Raw genomic sequence first — 12,055 nt, 5'->3', positions numbered from 1 at the left:
GTTTTGTAAATGCAATGAATCAAAATGTTATTATTTCAAGTTGCATGACATAATGGAATATCTGTGGAGAAACATTGCCTGAGCATTGTTTGGTCATTTCTGTTTTTATAATAATTGCAAATATTAAATTGGGACCATTTATGGCAATATCAGGGTCCAAATGTTTTCCAGAAAAAAAAGTATGTGTGTAAGACAGACTTTGAACAAGGTTCGTACCTTAGTTTTCTTTATGTATCAGGAATAACTTTCCCCCACAGGGTATACCCACAGCGGGATAGTTACTGTGAGGATGAGATCAGGATACTAAGTAATAGCATTTAGCACAGCGCGTGGCACATGGTCATCACTCAGGAAATGGTAGAGGCTAATATTTTGTTTTCAACTGGACTGATCTTAGTCAGTTTATTTTGGGGGGGATGTATTTCAGCTTTAGTCCCATTCTGCAGTATTCTTAATTGCCACTTGAGTGCATGAATTCTTAGACTTGGGAGGATGTTATTAAAGTTTAGAATCATTGGCTGAAGGCATGTTTTATAAAATCTGGAGAAAGTAGAGACTAGGGCTCCATAGTTTGCATTTGACTGTAGCAGAAGTTTAAGAAGTATTTATTAAGAAAAATAATTATAACTTGGAATCGTGAGTGTGGTCAAACTTGAAGTCTGAGGTTTTCTCAAATATAACTTATTAAAGGTACCAAATGAGTGTGTGTGTGTGTGTGTTACTACCATATAATAACAACCAGAATAATGACTATCATTTATCAGACACTTAGTTTGTGCCAAGTCATTGGGCTAGGTTCGGGAGCGGGAAGGAAATGGAATATATAGAGAGGTGAGTAAGATGTGGTATCTGTTCTCAGGGAGCTTCCAGTCTTGGGAGAGGGGGTGGTGGGAAGAAAGGTATCTATAGATAACTGCCAAAGGGAAGAGAGTTAATTTGGCAGATGGGTAGAGGGTTAGAATAGATAGATTTAGGATAGAGTTAACAAGCTTTAAATTTCAAATTAGAACATTGATGGGAGGAGGTATTATTTTATGCACGACTCTGCTAACTGGGTGGATGTGTACAGGTATAACTCATTATAAAGCTAGAAGGACTTCACAGCATCTTTTGGCCGCTCTCCCTAAACTCCTCCACATAAATGTTTACATAGTCATAAATGTCCAGAGAAGAAGATTTCTATATTTCTTACATACCTATGGAAGCTGGGTTTCATACCTACAGGAAAGGAAAGGAAAGAGAAGGCAGCTAAAATTGATTTAATACTTACTATGTGCAAGAAACAGGCGCTAGGGCTTTTTGTAATATTTAATTTTCTTGGTTACACTATAATGTTGATATTTCCCCCAGTTTATAGAAAGGGGAAATTGAGGTTCAGAGCGGATAAGTATCTTGTTCCAGAGCACACAGCTAGTGAGTGCCAGGATTTATTTCTATTATTCATTTACTTCCCAGGAAGCTGAATTGTAACTCTTAGCTATAGTACAAAATCAGGACTTAAATTATTTTATCTTTTGAAGTTCTGTAATCTTTGTTTGCTGTGAACATTCTAAGAGTGCATTGTTAAGTACTTGGTATTTAGCAGATGACAGAGTCCACATAAAATAACCACTGTAAGGCTACTCAAAGGCAGCAGAACTAATAGCAAAAAGGTCTCTGAAATACTCCATACAATAGCCTAGCTTCATTATGATAGTAGGCTTTTCTATTGCTTTAGATTACTAACGGGGTTTCAGTCCCTTATCGATACCTTTGCCATTTGGCCAGTTACTTTAGAAAATATTTTATGTAGGGAGAAGGATGTAAAGAGTAGTGTAGTCTATGTCTACACCTAAAACAAAAGTGTGTTTTAGTCTGGAATTTTCAGTGGTGTTCAAAGGTGCTGATGAACTTGCCATTAAAAACTATGTCTTTTCTTTTCAGCTTGAAGAAGTCTTCTGCTGAACTGAAAAAAATACTAGCCAATGGCCAGGTAGGTGTCATTACATATTAAGACTATAGTAATAACTTAGTGCTGTCTGGTTTTTGTATCCATAAACTTAATAAGCAGATAAAGGATCTATAAAATTCTTCTTGTCATAAATGAATTACACGGCTTAATTTGATTGGCAGAACAATTTGCAGCACGTTTTTCAAACTGTGCTAATGGGCTTCACTCCCAGCAGATTGAAGTACCATGCACACACCCTGCTGCCAGCTCGGTGCAAAAAAACGTTAATCAGTTCTGAGCAAGTGTGTCAACCCATGGGGTTGTTGAAATGGCCCTGCATCCTGAGGTGACTGTTTCTTTCTTTATCTTTAGGGAGAAAAAGAGAAACTGCTACTTTCTCACCTTAGTTCCTTCTTTTGTCCTGAAACTAACACTGGCATTTTAGGGGAACAGAGTCACAGCAGACCTTTGGCATTTAAAATTCCTGGGCTTCAGGAGCCCTCAGTTTGCCTAGTTGACTGGTCGTCTAAAGCAGAATGACCTACTCCAGCCAGTGAGGGATAAACAGTCCTGCAGCCCAGTTATTTCTCACTCATTTTGATTCAATTAAATTGACACATCTGAAATAGTATAGTGCCTTTAAGCTACCTGCAGGGTCCTCGATTCTTCAATAGCAACATAAATGCGTTTTAATGTTTGTTATAGAGGAAGCCCTTTGATAGCCTTGGAGGCAGGCGCCTGTCCATCGCGATCAAGCCTGCCTATTAGGCTCTATTGACTGAGACATCTGTGTCACCGCAAATAAAAGACTCTTATTGATTTTCTTAACTGCTGTTCACTTCCCGTCCATGTTTCGAAGGCTGAAATCTTAATTATCTCAGATGCTTATTCAGTGCTTTCACATGCTGACCTCTCCAATCCTCATTGGCATTTCATGAATCAGGTACTTGTAGTGGAGCATGTCAAGAAGACAAAGCTGGGTCCTCATGCTTGTCCTTTAATATCACCTGTAACTTTGTGGCCTAATAGATGTGCATGCCTTAAAACAAGGACTGTATGGTGGTACTTCTGGAAGCCTTACTTGTTTAGCCTGTAATCCCTTGAATACAGTTAGAAAAAGTGAGTTGATCTGGTTTTGACACCTGATCATCATCTGTAGTGTGTGAATTCTAGTCCTTAACTATTCAATATACGGCTAAGGAGAATCTGGTGTTGTATGTATATGCAACATATGTATGTATGTTGTATGTATAATCTTAATGGTCCCCGTATTTCATATTTATCTAATAGTACTTTTAACTTTAAGCAGCCAAAGTTTTGTTTAGATTGAGGTCCACGTACATGTTCCCCTAGTGCCCTGCATGTTTTCGGAAACATGAAACAAAACCTGGTTGCCCTTCTCTCTCCTCCTGGTCACTGCCAAGCCCATTATTGTCCTCTTGTTCTCCCTCTTCTCCCCACCGGAGGGAAGCATACATGGTTCTGCAGGTGTATTTCTTACATGTCTCCAGCACTTGGCGTTAACATGACTAAAAGCTGAAATATTGAGCCTACGATATTCATGTATCTCCAACATGTTTGCATCCTAGTTACTAACTGTAATTTATGTGTGAGTTACTAGTGTTCTTCAGCGGGAAAATATATTTCAAAATTGACATAAATTAAGAAGCTTTAACTACATTTGTTCAACCCAGGCAATGGAAAATAACCTGTCATAGATTCCTCTTTCAAAAATGAAAAACAGTTATTTCCAGGGCAAAAGATAAACATTCTGAAATATTCCTAGTGTTCTGAACCTAGTACCATAAATATCTTAGTGGTCTTGGTTAGGAGATTCTCTTTGGTGGAAGATTGTCATGGCAATGATTTTTGACACTTAAAGATTGTTTATTGCTTTCCCTTGGGAATGTGATAATCCCACATTAAACAGTATGGCATTTCCTTTCTTTTAAGGATTAGCCATTGTTATGTTTACTTTTATTCACGAAAACGAACAGTACAAAACAAAGAACTCCCACCTTTGGAAGTCTTCAAAATACCTCCTCTTAATTCCTCAGTCCTTGGTGCTGTCAGGTAACTAAAGAGTGAGTGAGATTGCATTGCAGTGAGGTAATGTGCACAGTGTGGCATCAATAACTTTGTGGGCTGAACACTGACACCACTTGATATGGAAGATGTAAGTCACATTTAACGATACCTTAACACTTGAGCGTAGTTTTTTATTTTAGTGGTTTATGCTCTCAAGCATTAATAATGATTTGCCTTTCCACTAGCCTCCACTTAGATTTAATAAGGAATTCATATTAATCATTAAAAGAAAGGGACATGATTCTTCAAGATAATCAAATATTGACAGGTTAGAAATAGCTTTCTGCCTGGGTTCATTGATATAGGTTATGTGATATAAATATTTATTTCTTTTCTGTCACTCAGAGTAAATGCCACCAATTGATTCAGCATTGATATAGTGTCAACAGTTCATAAGAAACATTTGACTGGCTTGTGTTTTCCGATTAGTCTCTGCTCTATAAAGTGGGATTTACTAAATCTCTCCAATTGTCTGCTCATAGAGTGTGACTGCTTTCTGAAACTATTATTGCTTCGATTTGTGAAGCAAAGGTCTGGTGATAGGACTAGTTTCTGTCAGACCTTTACATATAAAATAAGGATTAATTGAGCTTTTTTATTTTAATGATTTATAAGCAATAGGTACTGATTCTTCTTAACACAGGCAGACAATAAACAAAGAATATTTTCTTTGCTGATCTATAATTGAATTCCATTTCATTTTCCCCATTAATTTCGTTAACATCACATTAAACACTTAAAAAAGTTTAACATTTAGTCTTTGGAATGGAGATGTTCTTCTGTAATTGCTTTGTGAGAGAGGATTCCTTTTTTCCAGCTTAAAAAAAAACAAATCATAAGGTATTTTTGGCAAGTTGTACTGAGAGCTATAAATCAGCACCACTGATGTGTTTTCTGGGTGTGTTTTTCCCACTTCAGTTGTACTGCAGTATCATCTGTTTAACGTTGGCCCTTGATTTGAAACTGATTAGAAATGGCCCAGTGGGTCAATTTAAAGGATTAAAAAAGTACAGCCACTCCAAGGATGTATGACTTTGACCTTTGCATCTCTGAAGTTGTCTTTCGTCTGTTTGTTTTTTATAATTTGTAGGAGAGGTTGACAGTATTTTTCTATTTCTGGTAAATCAAGTATAAATGCACTGTGAAGTCACAAAACTAGAAATAATTCTAATCCTGCTTCATGTTTGGCTGTTATTTTGAGAACTTCAGATGCCTTTAAAAAATTTTCTGTGTTTAGGAAAAAAAAAAAGGAGGAGGAAGAAAAATAGTATTCGACTGTAAAGTTAGCTTTAAAGAGTGTCCTATTACCAGTACATAAAACTCTTAGATTCTTATGGTTCGTCTCAGATCCCATACGAAGACCTAAACATAGATGAATGAGACTGTGTAAGTCCAAACTGCATGGCACCTCCCCTCCCTGCACAGACACAACCTTTCCGCCCCCTGGGGTGTCACGTCCACGTTCTTTCACAGCCCCCACCTCTCTTTCAGCAGCAGCAGCAGCAGAGCCCAGTGCCAATCATCTCTCCCAGGTCATTTGCCGTTGCGGCAGAGTTGACACGTCATTGTAACTCTCAGGGTTTTTTCTGCCTTCTCCCTCACATCTATTATTCTGCCTTTCATTTGCTTTTTTTTTTTTAGTCAAAACAAGGAAACTGATTTATATTTTAAAATTATTTGGTATCTTTATTGAATAAAAACTTCCTTTTACCTCTTTTTTATCTAGAGAGCTATGTGATTTCTCTTCTTAAAAGCAAATATCGTAGTTGATGCAGTCGCTTTTAACTTTTGAGTGCCCTTCATTTGATTATTTTCCTTCCTATGGACCAGGCACCATTGATGGAGAGGATGTCCCTCTGTACTTACACATGAGATCAACTGCTAAGATAGAGCATTGAGCAGAGTAACCTGAAAGACTGAGTTCTCACCTTGGCTAGTTGCTATTTACTAGTTATATGACCCAAACGAATTGGGTTATATGTTTAAAATGTTGTAAAAGTGTGTGATTTTTATGATACTTGATCTCAACTGAAATATTTAAATGTTGTACTTTGTAGGCTTATAAATCCCACGTTTGTATCATAATGAGTACAATTCCTATGCTTCATTTTGAAAAGTTGAATTAATATGCTCTCTAAACTAAAAAGGCAGAAATGCTATTAGCTACTTGTTGATCCCTTTAATGATTTTTTTATATTTAAGATCCAATAAAGTAATCCATTTTGATTAGATATACAAAATTCTCAAAATTCGTTTGTGATCAGTTTATAAGCGTGACTCTGTTTTCCTTTTTAAAACTTTTTTAACGTGAATAATATTTGAATACTCTATAAAAATTGGAAGATTCAAAAGAAAAAAAGATCTGATATATATATATTTTTTTTTTTGCGGTACGCGGGCCTCTCACTGTTGTGGCCTCTCCTGTTGCGGAGCACAGGCTCCGGACGTGCAGACTCAGAGGCCATGGCTCACGGGCCCAGCCGCTCTGTGGCATGTGGGATCTTCCCGGACCGGGGCACGAACCCGTGTCCCCTGTATCGGCAGGCGGCCACTCAACCACTGCGCCACCAGGGAAGCCCCGATTTTTTTTTTTTTTTTTTTTTTTTTTTTTGCGGTACACGGGCCTCTCATTGCTGTGGCCTCTCCCGTTGTGGAGCACAGGCTCCGAACGCGCAGGCCCAGTGGCCATGGCTCACGGGCCCAGCCGCTCCGTGGCATGTGGGATCCTCCCGGACCAGGGCACGAACCCGTGTCCCCTGCATCGGCAGGCGGACTCTCAACCACTGCGCCGCCAGGGAAGCCCGCCCCTGATATTTTTAAATAGAATAATCTATCAATCAACTTACATGCCAGGCAAATGTCTATATAAAACTTTAAAAGTGTCGAAACAATTTTTTATGGATACTGTCTTTTTGAGTGACGTTCTAGAACTTATTTTTTAAAACCATTTTTATCTTTATGAGACTCTTAAAATCTTTCTCATTATCTGAGGGATTCCAAATTTCCACCCTTGAATTTGCCTAAACATTGTGTTAGCGTGCGCATGCGTGTGCGTGCACACACACCCCCCACGCCCCATACAGCGCCCACAACATCATCCCCCATCTCTCTGCAGCGTTCAGCTTATCCCCTGCCTCTTTTTTTTTTTTTACATCTACCACTCCTGGTTAGGTTGGAGTGCTGGATGGGTGGCTGCTCCACTTCTCTTTTCAACCTAGTGGGTATTAAAGTTTAAAAAGACGGTGGTGTTGGGATTATAGTGGTTGAAGCTGCTCAGAGACCTGCCCCTTTGCATTTACTGCCTCCAACAAAATACCACAAAATCAAGCGCCCTCCGAAGTCCTAGGTCTCTCACAGTATATCACTGGAATGTATAATATCAATGAGTCTTATGTTTATATTTTTCTAAGAGGAAACTACTGGTCCTTTTACCTGGAGTGGTGGAGGTGGAGGGAATGTAATCACAGGTTGTGACCTCTCCAGAGCCTGGATCCTATAGCTACATCCTGCTTACCCTTAAATTTCAGTGCCACCAATTCAGAATTTGTAGATGTTGAGTGAGTAAAATTTCTCCTAGAAATTTACTTCAGGCTGTGATGAGGGTTCAGCTTGTTAAGCAAGTTAATAGTACAAATTAGGTTGTTAGAGTCATGTTTGGACTACCTTGAGGAATGTTTTCAAGGAATTAGCCTATTTGTACCTGCCAATAGATACTGCTATTTACATATGTATCTCTTATACCCTTTGATCAAATCAAACCCAGTAGCAACTCTGCTAGTTTATTTAGTATCTCAACTTGATGTGCTACTTTTCTTCATGCTGTTTTAAAATTTGTTTTTTGGTCCAGAATAATGAGATTTTCTTTCTTCATGCCACAGAATTCCCCTCAAATAGGAAAATTGTTGCCAATTTTTCTGACTTGTCTGTCATTTTGCCTCTGACCCTAAATATAGTAACTAGCTAATTGCAAATTAAGTCAGTCAGGTTTTACTACAATTAAATGGGGTGCTGAATTGGCCTTTATACATTAATCTGTCAATATTCTTTTAGGGTTTGGCAGAATGGCTTGGAAAGGAAGCTGTTTCTGTTATCTGCACTATGTTCCTAATTATCACAGCTCTCTGAAGCTTCAGCCTCAGAAATGTACAGACAAAAATATTTCCCTTGATAAATGGAACCTTGCTTTATTCCATTGGTGGAAGTTCAGAGTAGAGCAAAATATTTAAAGCTTTACTATAATGGTCTGAAAGCAAACTATTTTTTTCCAGGTGATATTGAATTAAAAACTCCATCCATTTCCTGCCCATGCAAGGCAGTGCAATTCCCTGGAAATTGATTTTTTTCAGGGCTTACTATGGCTTTTCCTGAGCTTTAGCTATATGGAAAATAACACCTTTGTTGAATCCATTTAGTGAATAAAGTTAGCAGTTAATTTTTGAGCAACTGGACCAGTGTGTAGAAAATTACTGAATGCCTCAAATAGAATCTGACTAGTCTTAAAGTCGTTTGATAAATAATTATTTAGGGAGTTCTTTCAAACTCTAAAACGTTATTTTTGGGGTACTAAAATAGTTCACTTCTATTCACGATTCAAATGAGAGTAGTATTTGTGGTATAATAGTTTTACAGAACCTGGGAAAATGCACATACTCTTTTATATAATAAATTACAAAAATGACTTTATATGAATCACATGCCTATGTATTTTCCTTTTATGCATTATAATATTTGACTATATGTGCATTTTAAAGTGCATTGATTTAGCACTTTTCCATGAGCATAAGATTTCTACCCAGCTACTGCTGTGTACTAGTTTATCATTTTCAAAAAAAGGCTATATTGGGCTTCCCTGGTGGCGCAGTGGTTGAGAGTCTGCCTGCCGATGCAGGGAACACGGGTTCGTGCCCCGGCCCGGGAAGATCCCACATGCCGTGGAGTGGCTGGGCCCGTGAGCTGTGGCCACTGGGCCTGCACGTCCGGAGCCTGTGCTCCGCAACGGGAGAGGCCGCAACAGGGAGAGGCCTGCGTACCGCAAAAAAAAAAAAAAAAAAAAAGTAAAAAAAGGCTATATCTACTCTAGGAAAATCGTTAACATTATTCAGTTAGTTTGTTTAATGTTAATTAGAGGGTCACTTAAGGAGTTTTCAGGGGCTGATTTATTTACAAATTGTGCATTGGATTACTAGAAGTGTGTGTGTGTGTGTGTGTGTGTGTGTTTTCTTGCCAAGTTTGACTTTGGTTATGTGCAGTGCTGTTTGGCAGTGGTTATGTAGTGCTGGAGACTGTGTTCTTATCAGTATCTCTGACCTGACCCTTTTGAGCTATGTTATATCATTCCATTTTGACACCTTTTATCAAACTTTAATGAAATGACCCAGGCAAACAAATTGTCATTAAACTTTCCATCACTTTGTCCCTTGGTATCGTCTTTTATAAATTGGACAGCAAATGTTGTATTGATCTTCTCGTTCTTGCAGCTGAACTTGAAATGACCCAGACTGCTTGTTGTTTATGGCCCAGAGTTGCTTTTCCTTGACATTTCCATCCACAGCATGACACCCTTTTTGTTTTCCTTTCTTTCTTGTGGAGATGAATGAACAAGACATACGGTATCGAGACACTCTTGGTCATGGCAACGGAGGCACAGTCTACAAGTGAGTAGTCAACTTTGTTTAAACTTTCTATCCACTTTTGCCATATGTGGGTATCCAAGTTCTCCATGGCAAAGATTTTTAAATGACCACCAGTGCTTAGATTTTATTTCCACATTTGACTCCAAAATTCTGCAAGGAATCTATTTTCTCAGGAATTGCTTGGAAAAGTGCATTTATATTGCCTTTTTAATATTTCTGAGTCTGCATCTCTCCTGGGTGAGCATTTAATAGTCCACCATTAGCAAGTGTACCTTTAACCGGCCTGAAGTTTAATGTATTTTTTTCCTTCGCTCTTTAACACCGTTATTTTTATTTTTTTTAACTTGCTAGCACCCTATGCTAGTCCCCTGTCTGTGTACGTACAGCTTTGCTCAGTGGAAGACAAACCTTATAAATACCATTGCTTTGCCCTGTGTCAACACTCAGTTATTAAAAAGCCTTCTTCCTGTTGTGTTTCCTTCTCTCCTCACCCTACTCCCTGAGAGAATTTCTACACATTGGTGAATATGTTAAGTTATACAATTCTCCCAAATTCCAATTGCAGTGATCTTACCCTAAAGAAGTGTTCATTTTCATATTAAAAAATGCTAACCGTAAAAAATAGTTCTCTCAACAGGGAAGTCTTTCTCGTGCAGTAGTGCAAAGTTTAAACTACATGATGTAATGTCTGGTACTTAATAGTCTGCAATGGTGTATGAAAAATATTCCACTAGGAATTAAAAAATCCATACTCTGCAAGAAAGCCCTGAGGGAGTAATAAAGCTTTACTCCAGAGAGCTGTTTTCCATATATACACTAACCCTGCATCACATTATGATTGTGTTTTTACCTTAGATGTTTTACTATTGATATTAATATATATTTTCAAAGTTGTAAATTATTTAATTTATGTTTAACTGGTTACTGATTTTCTTAGAATTTTAAGTTCTTACTAATGACGTGAATACAGATAAAAATTGCCCTGTTGCAAAATCGCCCTGTTGCCCATGAATGCGAAAGATCACATCCTAAAATTCCAGAACATCCTCCACACAGATACAGTGTTGGCATAGAATCAGATTTCTCAGGGTTAGAAGCTCCTTCAAAGTTATCTGATCCAGTCCCCCACCCAGGGCTTCAGTCCTCTCTGTAGATAGAGCCAGGATGTGAGTCCTTTCTCCTAAAGTCCTTTAACATAGTCCTTTAAGAATGTATGCTTACATATTTGGATTGTTTTTTCCTATAGATAACTGACTATGGTGAATAGTTGGTCTGAAAGTTAAGTGCTTCCACTATGATAATTCAGAGAATTAAATAATAACACATTTCTTTCACAATCCTTGGGTCTTGCCCTTAAAATGTGTGATGCCTCATGTGTCTAAAAAGCTTGTTGTCCTTCCGTGAATCATACTAGCATTCCTTCCCATGCAGTCCCCCAGTACTGCATAAATAGCATCTCTTCGTCCTAGTCTTCTCTTCCTCACTCTTATCTGACTTGACTTTTTACCCTGTCCTGAAGGTTCTTGAGTTCAGGTACCTTTAGAAATAAGAAGGAACATGTACACTCCAATTTTACTTCACTTGAGTTCCCTGGAGGGAGTGGTTTTCAAAGTCTCAACCTTTCTTTTTCTTAATGCTTTTATGCTGGTGTTCAGGTGTAATAAAACAGAAAAGATGTCTAGCAACTCTTTTGACTTCTTTTATTGGTCGGATAGAATCCAAAAACATTTCTTTAGACTCCTAACCTACTTATTTTTGTTGTTTCACCAAATGTTTGATTCTCAAGCATGTTTTTATTTTTTAATTGAAGACCTATTGTGAATTTACTATCCTAGTTTATTCTAGAAGGGAGAAAGCGTAAGACCACCAAACCCCAGCAGGTAATTTTTATTAGAAATAATATCCTAGATATTAAAATTTTAACCTTTTATCTTAAAACAGGTTCATAAAAAAAGGGGAGAGGGGATACAGGGAAGTGGAAATAATATGCCCATCCAGCAAGGAAAAATTACAACATAAAATTATGTTAGTGTTGTTTTTCTTTAACTGTAATTCTTGATTGTGGTAGAAACATATAACATAAAAATTACAGTCGCAACCATTTTTAAGTCTACAGTTCAGTGGCATTAAGTACATTCACACTGTTGTGTAACCATCACCACCATCCATCTGCAGGACTCTTTTTGGCTTGCAGATCTGAAACCCTGTACCCATTCAACAATAACTCCCCATTCGCCTGGGTTATGTTGTTTTTAGCTAAGAAGCATGGCTAGACATTTTCTTTTTATTAGGGCCACAGTATCCAAGGGGACGTCCTTAAGCATGAGTTCTTCAGTTTGCTAGGATGTTGCGGTGACATTAGCGACTTATCCTGGATTCATTTAGTTAGCTACCATTGCTAATG

The 12,055-nt window shown here is 38.0% G+C and overlaps 1 protein-coding gene across 6 annotated transcripts in view; it reads left to right on the top strand.

Annotated features, from left to right (window-relative positions):
• MAP2K5 (mitogen-activated protein kinase kinase 5) overlaps window positions 1-12,055 on the top strand; it is a 269,304-nt gene that overhangs the window by 46,339 nt on the left and 210,910 nt on the right. For all 6 annotated transcript variants that reach the window (XM_032622664.1, XM_032622666.1, XM_032622662.1 and 3 more), the window contains 2 exons: window positions 1,924-1,972; window positions 9,608-9,672. In XM_032622664.1, the coding sequence (XP_032478555.1) occupies window positions 1,924-1,972; window positions 9,608-9,672 (114 nt within the window). The remainder of the gene's footprint in view (window positions 1-1,923; window positions 1,973-9,607; window positions 9,673-12,055) is intronic.

The sequence above is a fragment of the Phocoena sinus genome, chromosome 2 (assembly GCF_008692025.1).
Source record: "Phocoena sinus isolate mPhoSin1 chromosome 2, mPhoSin1.pri, whole genome shotgun sequence".
Classification (NCBI taxonomy): Eukaryota; Metazoa; Chordata; class Mammalia; order Artiodactyla; family Phocoenidae; genus Phocoena; species Phocoena sinus.
The sequence above is the reverse complement of the archived record's forward strand: the minus strand, read 5'-3'. Positions and strand labels throughout refer to the sequence as shown.